The sequence below is a fragment of the Stigmatopora argus genome, chromosome 13 (genome assembly GCF_051989625.1).
Source record: "Stigmatopora argus isolate UIUO_Sarg chromosome 13, RoL_Sarg_1.0, whole genome shotgun sequence".
Classification (NCBI taxonomy): Eukaryota; Metazoa; Chordata; class Actinopteri; order Syngnathiformes; family Syngnathidae; genus Stigmatopora; species Stigmatopora argus.
The window spans coordinates 12,441,501-12,455,542 of NC_135399.1; the positions used below are offsets into that span (position 1 = coordinate 12,441,501).

The window sequence follows — 14,042 nt, forward strand, 5'->3', positions numbered from 1 at the left end:
TAACCCATTTCATACATTCTTATTGCTATTAGGATAAAATACCAACCAGATGTAGCATAAGCATTTCAAGAGGATGAACTTTATGGAAAAAAAACTGGAATCAAATTTTTGAAGCTTTGGATTCACAAATCTCATGTCCCTCATGCTGGAAGTCTAAATCTAAAGTAAAAAACCTTCCAGTAAATAATGGTTTATTTATTTATTTAAATCAAACAGATCAGAGGTGAATAAATAAAGGGACAAAATAAATGATGAGCATAGACATGTGACCACCTTGAGTTTCTCTCTTGCTTGCTGCCATTTCGATTTATTCAATGGATTACAAGCTTGCTGGGCTCAGCATCCTCATCATCCTCATCCTCCTCATCATCTCCACCTCCACCCACAACAGCACACGACTTTGCAGCATGGACACGCAGGATCAGGGAGTACACATGGAGCCACTGCTACCCATGGTAGGATTTAAACAATACTTTTAGTCTAAAATGGAATGTTACCATTGCTAAAATATAACACAGCAATTCTTTAATGAAACCCAACAGGACATGATGGCATAACGAAATAATGAATAATTACTTTGGGGAGAGTCTTGATTGTCTTGAGTGTTGTTTTTCATTTTGTAAGGCACATTTTATATTTAATACAGAGCTCTGATTATTTTGTATGGATAACTTTTTCAAGGTACTCCTACTGTCTAATTGCCTTTGGGTGTGTGTTTGCATGGGTAACTTTTTCAAGGACCACTCATGATTTTTGCCTTGGAATAAGTAAGGACATGTAAGGTGTTAATGGGTGAGCATGCTAGATGCTTAGTGTTGATGCAGTTGATGCCTCCTTAATGGGGTTTTTATTTTTTTTAATGGGGAAAGACAATCATCAGTACTATGGGTAACAAGTATGCTCGTAAAATAAATTCAACACAAATCCCAAGGCTAGTATTTTCCAAATGGCCTCTGCGTTTGGTGGTTCACAAAGTCTCATTCAGCCCAGTCGATGATTTTGATGGAGATTTGTTTTCGTCATCTCTTTTCTGTTGACATACAAGCAGCTTTTTTGACAACCTTTTAGGCCATGGTTTTAAGCGCCTGGCTTTTTGGCTCCACAGCTTCCTGGGCTCTGCTCTGGAGCTGTTTATTGGTATGTGTGTATATGTGTGTGTGTGTGTGTTTTGTGTGAGACCGGATTTAGCCAGACAACACGTGGTCATCTAGAAATACCATTTTACTGTTAATCTGTCATGTGAAACTGCATGTAAATATTAAAATGTTCAAATCAGCAAAATTTAAGGAAAGATGCCCCCCACCCTCTGTTTTGCAGGAAAACTCCTCATTTAGCTCGTCTGTCGGGCGTAAAAGTTTGGTGAGTAGGATGCAGCGTTTTACAATTTCTAGAAGACATTTTAAGGTACAAGTCAGTACAATATAATTTGTTGTTATTAGCACAAACAAAACACAGGCAGACTGTTTTGGGTCAGGTAATTTGAGTATTTGCTGCAGCCAGAGAGCAAAAGTCATGGAAAATCCAAGAAAAGTCACCCATTTACAGTTCTACTCTCCATTTGACTGTATATACATCAACTGCCAAAAAATAGTCCGTCAAAGCTGCCAGACTACTCCAATGATATAGGAGCTTTTTGTGGAAATCATCACTGATGGCTCTAAACATGTCTTTGCCATCTGCAGAGACGCCACATCCTGTCATTTCACCTCATCGGGCTGTCTTGCCAGAACCTTGACAGCATTTTTTCACACTTCTTACTTACAGTCAATCGACCTTGTCTCCTGCCAGTTATCCCATTTGACCTCTGACCTCCATACTTTTTAAGAGAGTTTTAACTCACTCATTAACGCTCTGCCACTACCAGCGATAGACATCCCGTCCATTTGGACTTTTCCCCTTCTGAATGAGTTAAATGATTTGCACATAATAAACTGGACCAAATTTAGCTCATAGTTTAAGGCAGTCAAGCACAATGTATGCAGACCAGACAATTTATATAAATGTTCGGTATTTTAGTACTGCTGATATCTTGCTTTTGCAAATAAAGGGAGCTAATACAGTATGCTGAATAGACACTCTAATCTGTCAATGCAATGTGTATTCGTAAATGGATTAATATTGAAATGACTGGCCTGCCAGGCGACAGAAGCTTTAAAAAAAAGTTCATTACGGATATGCCTCGATAGTCAGCTGCAGGTCAAGATGGCTGGCAGAGGGCAAAGATGACAGCCAGCTGGCTTTAAGGATTAAAACGCCCTTCTGCTCTAAATGCGTTCAATATGGGCTTGCATTGATGAACAAACAAGAAGTACCCGACTTTGTACAAAGAGAACACGCTTAGGGTTTTGGCACGCCATGCTTGGATTTACAGGAAATGACCACAATAAATTGGTTTAACTCCAAAAGTTATTTCCGCTAGTGCACTGATCACCAAACTTCTGGATTAGGAGAAAGTCTCTGGATTTCTCACAAACTTTGTAGACAATCTATATATCTATCTTTAGTGAAGCAAGCGACAAAACCTGGGAATCAATGTAGGTAAATATTTAACTGATTTTATATATTCCTCTCTAACATCATTATTTGTGCGATTAACAGAGGAGCGATGATGAAGCTGTAGTGGACAGAGGAGGAACACGGTCGCAACAATGCACCAACTTTGAGCAGGAAGATTTTGAAGGTGGCACAAAATACAATTAAATGACACGAAAACACACAAATAGATGTTGAAAATGCAAAAAAAGGTTTCTTTTCCACAAAAGTTACTTGCTATATCTATCAACTTGCTAATGTTGTAGAACAGCCTCGACCATATTCATTCATTCATTTTTTGTAACGCTTATCCTCACAATGGTCACTGGGGCTTGGCCATATATTATACAATATTATCACATTGACAGCTCAAAGTGCACTTTGTGAAAATGCTCGGGAATGAACAAAAAGCCATCCGTAATACAGGCATATAATGCATTAAACAATGATGGACTATGACTAAGAGACTGTGTTCATCCATGATTATTATCCGTAAAGCTTCTCAGTGCGAACACCCACCCACCCACGCACATGCATGTCTACACGTGCATACATATAGTGTACAAACACACGCAAAAAAATCCTCTCCATTGCCTTCCTAACATTTCCCATATATACGTTTCTAGGCCATAGAACTCTGTACATCGGGGTTCACGTCCCGTTGGGCAGCACCCGCCAGCGCAGCCATCGCAGGCATCATCACCATGGTAACAAACGCAAACGTAGGAGCAGGGAGCGGGTCCCCCCATTGGTGGAGGGAAGAGAGTCTCCTACCTACGGTACGATTATTATCACGGTGTAATAAGACATGCCAGACAGAGGAAAACTTTTCATTTTCGTTTGTGTTCCCAGACACTCCCTCCCAAAGGGTTCAGTTCCTTCTCGGGACAGAAGATCAGGATGAGGAGCACATTCCTCATGACCTATTCACAGAGATGGATGAGATCTTCCTGAGGGTAGGCGAGGATTCTGAATGGAGGGAGAGCGCCAGGTACCTGTACTACTGTATTTTCTCTGGAGCTTTTTGTCCTCAGAGTTATAAATGAGCTGGGAAAGGGGATACACCTTGGAAGAGTCACTAGTCAAAGAAAACAAATATCGATGGTCTTTTTCTCACTCTGCTTTTTCACCATCAAATTTACAAAGCTGCGCCTTTTTCTCGATTGTAAAATGCTATGGCTATAGTTTGGCGTTTCACTACATTTTTGTGAGAGAAATTGGAGATACATCTTGATAGTTGAATTTGTGAGTAGAAAGTTATAAAGAGAAATATTATTATAGAATTCACTTCAAATTGTATACACTGTTGACTTCAAAACCTATAAACTGCCAGTCAACTGTATTGCATTTTTGGGCAATTTTTCCAGATGAACTAGAGCCCCAATCTTTGAAGCAAAGCCTTTCCCAAAATGGCATCATATCATGAATTTAATCCCCAAACCGAGACATAATGTATTTACAGCGATGCCCTGTCAAAGGGCAACACGTTGCACTGCCAAATGAGTGAAAATGAGGGAAGCAGTTATCAAATTGAAATGTGTACTGCACGAGCAGATGGCGGACGGCTGACCTTATCTTCTCTCATCTGCCCCACTACGGCGGCAGGTGGCTGAAGTTTGAGGAGGACGTTGAGGACGGAGGAGAGCGATGGAGCAAACCCTACGTGGCCACGCTGTCTCTGCACAGCCTGTTTGAGCTGCGCAGCTGCATCATCAACGGCACCGTGCTGCTTGATATGAGGGCCAACACCATCGAGGAGATCGCAGGTACAATATACTTGGGATATTTGTACACTCTGGCAAGGTTCTTGAGTCATTTGTAAGTAATAAAAGATGATGGTTATGATTTAAATAACCTTGGTGCAGACATGGTGCTGGATCACCAGGAGCTCTACTCGCCGCTGGGCGACAAGCTCCGAAAAAAAGTGCATAATGTGTTGCTGAAGCGACATCATCACCAGAACCAGAAGAAACTTTCCAACCGCCTGCCCATTGTGCGCTCGTTTGCTGACATGGGTCGACGGACGTCAGACGTCCACCTTGACAAGAACGGTAGGAACGACCTGAGACCAAATGAGATTCATAAAGGGAGGATAATCACTTTCTGTTTTGTTCCAGGTCAGATGACATCATCCCAGTCTCATTTAGCTGGTTCAGATGGGAAAGGGGGGGCCACTAGAGAAAACACCTCTGTAGACTTGAGCAAGGTACGCTTAGAACAGTTACACTGACATCAACGTAGTTTTCAAACAATGATAATGTATGTCCTACATTTGGTTCCCGATTATGGCATTACACTTTAATGGACCAGCGAGAGGTCGAAAACACTACATCTATTATTATAACCTTCTTTATCATGATACTAATACGTTGAAGGCTCTACCCTATTAGAATTTGAAATATATGTTTAGACAGTATTAGGATTATAACCAAACACATTTATTGAAATGAATGCACAAGACAATCATGATGAATATAAATAAATACTTTGTGAAAAGCTCTCCGTATAACATAAAGTACATGACTTTATCTCCCTCATTCTCTGCCTTGTATAATAATCATAATCAACAAAAAATATTCTAGATTTTTCTGTGTAAGTGCAAGCAACACTCCAGTAACTGCTTGTTACTGCCTCATAAATTTCACTGAAAAATCAACACCTTCACACTGCCAACATTTGTTGAATTAATTATTTTATTATTAAAGCCTTCATAACTAGAAAAAGAGAATTACATTAGTACGAAAGAAACCTTAACGTTTCAGCCATATTGTGTTGTATTTTCTAACAGAATGTTATGTTCATTGATGCCAGAATTTTTGGGAGATCTATATGTACGCATCACTAAACATGTTAGATAAACATTCATTCAGAGTATACACGTCTTTGTTGTATGTATAAATTGTGGAATACACCCTTTCAGATGGACCTTCATTTTATGAAGAAAATCCCAGCAGGTGCTGAAGCGTGCAACGTGTTAGTAGGAGAGTTGGACTTTCTCAATAAACCCGTGGTGGCATTTGTGCGTCTTTCACCAGCCGTTATTCTCAGTGGCCTGGCTGAAGTCCCCATCGCCACGAGGTTAGGATATTGACACTCACCCGGTTGCCATCCGATTTCCTTCCAGTGTACATTGGGATTTTTTGTTTTGAATATTAGGTTTCTTTTTATTCTTTTGGGACCTGTGGGAAGAAGCCCTCAGTATCACGAAATCGGAAGGTCCATAGCCACGCTCATGACAGATGAGGTAAGTGTACTCTTTAAAATCAAAGCTCCCATTTAGCGCAACATTCCAAGCACATTTACAGCTGGATGCCGCAAGCTCAGAAAGTGATGGAACATTTTTCGGCATGACGCACAGCACGGCTTTTATGACTAGCTTTTGGGGATTAGTCATTCCATTCTGTCCAGGATTTAGGCTGTTGTCCATCATCAGAGAAAAAAAGAACAACTCTAAACTCTTTAATTCTAACGTAATGTTAAAACAACAACAACAACAAAAGTATCTTTGTAAGGGCGTGAGAAGTTTTGGTTAGTGTGCTGGCTGGCGTGAAGGTCAATCATAGATTACATCTACTGTCCAATTAACTGTATAAACTGTGACCAGAAATATCTTACAGGCATTCAACTATAGAGAGGTATCACAACTTTTAAATTTGATTTTTCATGTCATCAGGTTTTCCATGACGTTGCGTACAAAGCTAAAGACCGAAATGATCTGATAGCTGGGATTGATGAATTCCTTGATCAAGTGACGGTCTTGCCACCAGGAGAGTGGGATCCATCCATTAGAATAGAACCACCAAAGAATGTACCTTCTCAGGTATGTTTTGGATTATGATTTGGTATTTTTTTTGGTCTGGAAATCAATTTAATATGAACGCCAAAAAGATTTCCTTCTGTCACTGACCACTTTGACAGACTGGAACGCTGTCTTGAACATAATGAATTTGTTTGTTGAACAGGAGAAAAGAAAGAAAAATACCAATTTCCCGAATGACTTTGCTGATGCAAATGAAGATGAGCATGAAGGTCATGGAGGTCCTGAACTGCAACGCACGGAGAAGTAAGTTGATTCAGGAAACATCTGTCAAATTTCAGTTCTCTTCTTCATGTAAAATTGCCTTAACAATGCATTCTTTTACATCCCCAGGTGGTTTGGTGGTCTCCTTCTGGACATCAAGCGCAAAACCCCCCACTACTTGTCTGACTATACCGACGCATTCAGTTTGCAGTGTGTAGCTTCCTTCCTATTCCTCTATTGTGCCTGCATGTCCCCTGTCATTACCTTTGGAGGACTTCTTGGCGAGGCCACAGAAGGACGCATAGTAAGAAGCGCTCAATATTTTCATCCTGCAATGATATCTTGCCCTAGGGATGGTAATTTCACTAAATATCAATGACTTGACGGGGACAAATTAATCAGTCAGTTTCAAGGGAATCTGCCAAAATGCTAATCAAATTAATTAATGCTTAAAAGTACAATGGAATCCACTCTCAATATTTTGGTATTCATTATTTCCTGTGTCCTTTGCCATCCCTCAGAGTGCAATTGAGTCTCTGTTCGGGGCCTCGTTGACAGGAATTGTGTACTCCTTGTTTGCCGGACAGCCTCTCACCATTCTGGGCAGCACAGGACCAGTACTTGTATTTGAAAAGATACTGTTCAAATTCTGCAAGTATGTTTTCATTTTGATTTGAAGCCTCCTAAATCCAATCAGAAACTCCCCCAATATCCACGCAGGGAGTACGACCTGTCTTATCTGTCGCTGAGGACTTGCATCGGTCTGTGGACGGCCGTCCTCTGCATCGTGCTGGTGGCTACCGACGCCAGTTCGCTGGTCTGTTACATCACTCGTTTCACGGAAGAAGCTTTCGCCTCGCTCATCTGCATCATCTTCATTTACGAGGCCTTGGAGAAACTGTTCTACTTGGGAGACTACTATCCCTTTAACAAGAACAACAACCTGGAAAAACTCTCCTTGTACTCGTAGGTGGACGGTGACTGTCGCACGATAACAAAAGAACACAAAGAGTGTAATTACTGTACACTTCTTGGAGGACCTGTAAATCTGGCACAGATGTGGGATTATTTTGACACCCGGATTTATGTGTGTCCACAGATGTTCATGCGTTGAGCCATCTGACCCCACCAATGGCACCCTGAAGCTCTGGGAGTTCAACAACATCACGGCGTCTGAGATATACTGGGAGGCATTGGAGGTCAAGGTACAATTTGTCTTCAATTGGTTTTGGAAAATAGATAGCAGAACACTCAAATGTCAAAAGGCGCGTTTTTTTTCTTTTTTACACCTCAAAGTGGCATGCTCTCCCAGATTGAGAACAGAAGAGATTAAGGACATGTGAGCAGGATTATATTGGATTATTCTCTGCAAATCACCACTAAATTGCATCTTTTTTGTCTCCTATTTCTCCTGGACATGGATGCCCGTAAAGCCGACATGTAGGCTGTATTCTTATTCAATGCTAATCACAATGTCTTCCTCAATCTGTTATTTTGTCGCAGGACTGCATTGAAAATCGGGGAGAATTTGTTGGCAGCGCCTGCGGTCCAAAAGGACCTTACGTCCCTGATGTTCTGTTCTGGTGTGTCATTCTCTTCTTCTCCACTGTCTTCATGTCTTCATTCCTCAAGGAGTTCAGGTTCAGAAGTTTCTTCCCCACTAAGGTAGAGCACACGATGAATGGAACATCATTATTTTGACAAACAAGTTACTATGGGAAGGCGCAATGTTGCATTCTAGTGGTTTGTTGTTAGTATTACAACAAACAATGTTGGAGTGAGCTTTTGAGTGCTTTATTGTGTATAGAGGTTGGTTTGAACATCACAATCACACTGTTGCGTTCTGATAGCCTTTCCAGCAATAAAGAAAAACATTTTCCTGCCATTAGGTCAGATCCATCATCAGTGATTTTGCTGTTTTCATCACCATCTTCACCATGGTCCTGATTGACTACACTTTAGGGATTCCCTCTCCGAAACTGAAAGTTCCAAGTGTGTTTAAGGTGAGTGAGGAATTGCTATAAAAAAAAGAAAACTATTTTTGGCAACCTAAGGTTTGCATATCATAACAGTGATCCCAAGAACATCACTGAAATAGATTAAATAGAAGAAGAAATCGAAGAATAATCAACGTATACAATATGTTTCTAATGTCTCATAACCAAGCATTGATTGCAATTTCAGCCAACCAGAGATGATCGTGGCTGGTTCATTAACCCGCTGGGACCGAATCCCTGGTGGACTATCGTCATCACGCTGTTCCCAGCTCTGCTGTGCACCATCCTCATCTTCATGGACCAGCAGATTACAGCTGTCATCATAAACAGGAAGGAGCACAAGCTCAAGGTACTTCTGTGCCTCGGATGCTGATTAGACTGTGTTTTGCTCGCACAAAATAATGTAGCGTACATGCATAACAACAGTTAAATGAAAATAGCTATTATGTGTTGGCTTTTACTTGTCGTTTTGCCAATTCAGTTTTCTCACCCCCCTTGTAGAAGGGCTGTGGCTACCACCTGGATCTGTTCATGGTGGGACTGATGCTCGGCGTTTGCTCCTTGATGGGTCTGCCATGGTTTGTGGCGGCCACCGTCCTCTCCATCACACACGTCAACAGCCTGAAACTGGAGTCGCAGTGCTCGGCGCCAGGCGAGCAGCCCAAGTTCCTTGGAATTAGGGAGCAACGTTTCACTGGCCTTATGATCTTCGTGCTTATGGGCTGCTCAGTCTTCATGACATCTGTGCTCAAGGTCGGTCGGACCCTCACCAAAGCAGTTGTAGGCTTCCAATCAGCCCAAATTGAAGAAAAAAAAAACATAGCAAAGCAAAAGACAGGGATCTTAGGACTTAGATGATGATAAAATAGACATTAAAAGTACATAACATTTTTCTTGCATTTTGTTTGTCGTTCAGTTTATCCCTATGCCTGTGTTGTATGGCGTATTTCTCTACATGGGAGCATCTTCTCTCCGGGGAATACAGGTACATACATTTTTATATATATTCTACCTGTAACCTTCCAGATATACAGATAAATGGCTATTAAACTGATTATGGTCCTCTTGATGACGTGTCATCTTTGAGTATCCTGAGAGCGCTTGTCCTCTTTAGTTCTTTGATCGCCTCACGCTGTTTGGTATGCCGGCCAAGCACCAGCCAGATTTTATCTACCTACGTCACGTCCCGCTGAGGAAGGTGCATCTGTTCACTTTCATCCAGCTCAGCTGTTTGATTCTTCTCTGGGTCATCAAGACCTCCAAGGCCGCCATCGTATTCCCCATGATGGTGTGGACATGCTTGACTTTGGTTGTTTAGTGAACACAACCACTTCTACACCAAATGTCTTTTCTCTTCAGGTTTTGGCTCTGGTGTTCATCCGAAAACTTTTGGACTGCATCTTTACAAAGAGAGAGCTGAGTTGGCTAGATGACCTCATGCCGGAAAGCAAAAAGAAGAAACTGGAGGATTCTGAGGAGGTTGTGGCATTTGCTGTCTGCCGACACAATGCTAGTAATGTCATTCTTCAAATGGGTTTTATTTCATTTCCAGGAGGAAGAGCACAGCGTTCTTGCAGAGGATGAAGACGAGGTGCAAGAGCCACTGGAGGGATGCAAGTAAGCTTTATCTGCATTTCAGTTATCTTTGAAAAATGTGTATTCTTGGTCAATCTATTGCCTTCCACAGAGGATTACCCATCATTAATATCACGGATGAGATGTCCAAAGGTTCTTTCGGAAACACTTGGAATGCTACAAGCTAGGATGTTTAAAAAAAAAAAATCCAGAAAGAGTTTATGAGGATTATTTTCATGGGGTTCCATTCAAAAGGGGAAAATTAAAATGTTCATATTTTGTGTCACAGCAAGTTAAAATGAACAGATTTTGATTAATTTGTATATTTGAAAAATGTATAAATGTGTTAAATGATAAAATATCACCCAATCATATTTATTATATTATCCGTTAAACACTGCAGATAAGAGTTTGTTTATTATAAACCGTTTTTATCAACTTGTAATCTGTGTGGGCAAATGAAGCTTTGTATTTATTTTGTAATGTAATTATCTTGAACAGTCCTACATGTTTGTTTTACTTGACCTCAGAATTGATTCAAAAGGGGGAATACTACCCATAATGCCCGAGGAATGACATAACTATCATAACTTGTCATACCTAAATGTTTCTATATTTTACTTTGTATGTGGTGTAATTTATATTTTTGCTAAAATCCTCCAATATACTTAATGAATGTACATAATTCAGTGTTTTACTGTACTAGTTCCATGTTGAAACATGAAGTTTCTGTGTCAGAAATGTGTCATCTACATGAATGTTAACAAGTAAAATATTTGGTACTGTCACTAGTAATACATTTCACCATGCTGTTAACATGTTTGTCCAATGTTACTTGAATTTTAGCCTACCTTGACATAAACACCTGTTGCACTGTTAAGTGTGTCATGTACTTTCCTTATTCCCAAATGATAACATGTTGGCACTAGACATTTATGTGGATTGGACATCTATCCTTGTCGTTGCGTTTGGTTGACATCTATCACTGACAATAGGAGCCAATGAGTGAATGGTAAATATGTTGGAACGGCCTGAGGTTTGCACTTGGCAGATACTTGACGAGCTTTCACATGACAGCTACGAGAGGCGACGCGTCCCAATGGGCGTCGAGCACGTTGTTATTTTGGCGGAGGCATCGGAGAGTGACGACCTGGCGACCCCTCGTCGGCTCGTAGCTAATTGCCATCATTTCCCCTTTCTTAGCTTTCATTATTCTTGGAAAAAAATCATTGTCTGTTAATTGGCATGAAGATAGTACAACAGAGTGCCAAATAATAAATTGTAGGTTCATGGATCTACTCATCTCATCTCAATATGCCACAAAATAGCACTAAAACACCTTTTTAAAGGTAAAATGACTATATATGTACATATTTTGTATTTTCAGTTATGTATGTATTTTTTAAATGTAAAATATTTACACCAACACAAACACTAAGGATAATTATGTATAAAGAGGATCTGCCCAATTGTCAGATTCCTATTTCATTTAATGTTAGGGTAAATGAAGCCAACATTTTGATTCAAAGTGTTCTCACACTTGATCTTTAAATAATGATAATAAATATAAATCAAGAAGCAAGTGAGAAGGATGGTACACTTTGTGAAACATTTAATGATTGCACTGAGTCAGTTGTCGGGGGCGCCGAGCGGCGTTGGAGGGTTTTGCGTCTACTGCTGTCTGCCTCGACCGGCTTTCAGCCAGCTGACAAACTCCTTGGCCGCTTGCTCTTGCAGGTACGAGCTCATGTCGCTGGTGTACGTGCCGTCTGCGTGGCGCCGGATTACGCTTCTGGTGAACATAGGTATACAGTCACTTACACGTATTTAACTTCCAAGGAGCTACCCATCCGTCATCGTAGTGACCTTTTGACCTGATGGTTTTTGTATTTGCACCACATTTGGATGGGTTTGCATAAAAATGTTCATATGGCTGAAAGACTTTAATGAAATGAAGTGGAAAGCGATGCTCTTTGACTATTAGTGAGAAGTATACGAAAACAAAAATCTATGCATCCTGAAAAACTAAAGTTTAATTTTCGATTCATTTCTTTTTAAGTTGTTGGGAGTCTGCTTTATGAAGCCGCATGTCGGTTCTAAAGTTTGATTTACTTACAATTTTTTCCTTCAGACTCCAAAAATGCTGATGTTTAATTTGATCAACAACTCGTTTTCTAAACATTATGTTAAGAATAATGACAAAAAGTACATTAGCAAGTAAAGGAGCACTGGCCTGGATGTTTTTGATCGCCCTCTAACATGGAAATGCAAGTTGTCTGACTGAACATGAGATGGGACGCTCACCCATTTCGTTTTGAATTCTTGAGCCACTGGACGAAGTCTTGGGCTCTTCTCGTTTCCAGGTATTTGCTATAGTCGTTGGAAAACGTTCCCTCTGAATGTCTCTTTATGTTGGAGTTCTCGAGGGGTTCGCTTGAAAGCGAGTTCTCACTCAAAAGCCTGGAAAAAAAGGACAATGCCATTGCAGGTAACTTACAATTTTCTTTTTCGCAAATCCACAGGGCTGTGTGTTGTTCACCAGTACATCATAGCATACAGTCACACTGCATGATTTCCCAAAAATAACTTATCTATTATTAATTCACTGTTCAAAATTAACTCCTATATTGAATCCTTCCATACTGTTTGACATTTGTTTCTTTTTGCATTTTCTTATTTGTTATTTTAGCTTGAGACAAACTGAAAAGAGCATTTTAAAATTAGTTTTTGCTTTTTTTTAAACAACAATAATATAACAATATAATATACACATTTATTAACCATGAGTTTTAAATAAACATCTTAAAAAGACCCAGTATGAGTACCATGAAAATTATGTGACCTAATGAAAAAAGAAATTGATACCTTACGCATATGGTATTCATTACAGTAAATGGTTTCTAAATTCAAAATGGGACTTCACCCCATTCAAAAATGGACCAAATGAAAATGGGATGGAAATGTAGCACATAATAAGATGATTTGTCCTTACATTGAGCTTGTGTGGTGGTCAGGCACTTGCCAGCTGCTTTGGATGATGATGAGGAGAAGGAGTCCAGCCAAAGAGTGAGCGTGTTCCATTTTCTATGTTTCTTGTAGCCAGGAAATTAACAGGTAAAAAAAATGGACATTTTGTCTATTCTGAATAAGAAGCGACGGAAACTCACCTGTGGGATATTTGTGAATGGGGGCCTTTCTTAGTCTTCTGGTCCTGGTGTTCTGCCTGATGTGTTTCATGGCCGACTCTTGGTGCGCTCAGTCTTATATAGTGGCGAGCGGGCACGCTCTCCCAGGTGACTCTTCCGTCACTGGAACCTCAACATCCTCGGTTTCACGCTTCGTCCATTAATCAGCTTCTGTCTCATTGAATCTATTTGACTCCGACAAACACCACGGGTGTGACATGTGGTCGGTAAAAGGCTCCAATCCTCGTTGGTACAATGACATCAATTGGTTAGCTATTAAGCTGGAACAGTGTTATTAGGGGTATAAATGACCAATTCTACGATGCACTATTCAATTCTTTGGACAACCAAAAAATTCTGCCACAAAGGAATTTGACTGTACGATCCAATTAAGTTTCACCTAAAGCAGTGGTGTCTATACTATGGCCCATCTGCGTCCCACTAATTAGGTTTTTATTTTTATTTTTTTGCTCTGCACCAGATTATGAAAATATCATTACATTTTTCATGTCCTTACACTTCTGAATTTGTTTGTTGCTTCTAGCAACTGACGTTATTTTTCACAATGACTGAGAGCGATAGACTTCCAATCCCATCGGACCATGTCAAAATTGATGTCTATTGCCATCAATGGGAGCCAATAAGTTAATACGTACTTCTTAAAAAAACAAAATAATACATTTTGAAAACCTGATCTTTTACCCCCAGAGAAAAAAAGTGACATAAAGAAAG

General features: G+C 40.2%; 2 protein-coding genes across 2 annotated transcripts; one reads left to right on the plus strand and one right to left on the minus strand.

The window, feature by feature from the left end:
- The first annotated feature begins 328 nt into the window (after window positions 1-328).
- Window positions 329-10,842, plus strand: slc4a10b (solute carrier family 4 member 10b). The gene is made up of 25 exons (XM_077617187.1): window positions 329-455; window positions 1,318-1,359; window positions 2,599-2,680; window positions 3,159-3,311; window positions 3,385-3,523; window positions 4,138-4,298; window positions 4,398-4,583; window positions 4,650-4,738; window positions 5,453-5,610; window positions 5,689-5,776; window positions 6,206-6,352; window positions 6,495-6,595; window positions 6,683-6,857; window positions 7,075-7,208; window positions 7,274-7,519; window positions 7,653-7,758; window positions 8,057-8,218; window positions 8,443-8,556; window positions 8,738-8,899; window positions 9,052-9,303; window positions 9,467-9,535; window positions 9,665-9,838; window positions 9,910-10,029; window positions 10,103-10,167; window positions 10,238-10,842. Exons 1-25 carry the CDS (start codon window positions 408-410, stop codon window positions 10,311-10,313), a joined length of 3,249 nt encoding a protein of 1,082 aa, XP_077473313.1. The 5' UTR covers window positions 329-407; the 3' UTR covers window positions 10,314-10,842.
- An 878-nt stretch (window positions 10,843-11,720) lies between these two features.
- On the minus strand, window positions 11,721-13,351 carry gcgb (glucagon b). Its single transcript, XM_077617186.1, has 4 exons — window positions 13,293-13,351; window positions 13,118-13,217; window positions 12,430-12,585; window positions 11,721-11,917 (listed from the first exon to the last, which is right to left on the minus strand). Exons 2-4 carry the CDS (start codon window positions 13,204-13,206, stop codon window positions 11,797-11,799), a joined length of 366 nt encoding a protein of 121 aa, XP_077473312.1. The 5' UTR covers window positions 13,207-13,217; window positions 13,293-13,351; the 3' UTR covers window positions 11,721-11,796.
- Window positions 13,352-14,042: the final 691 nt, after the last annotated feature.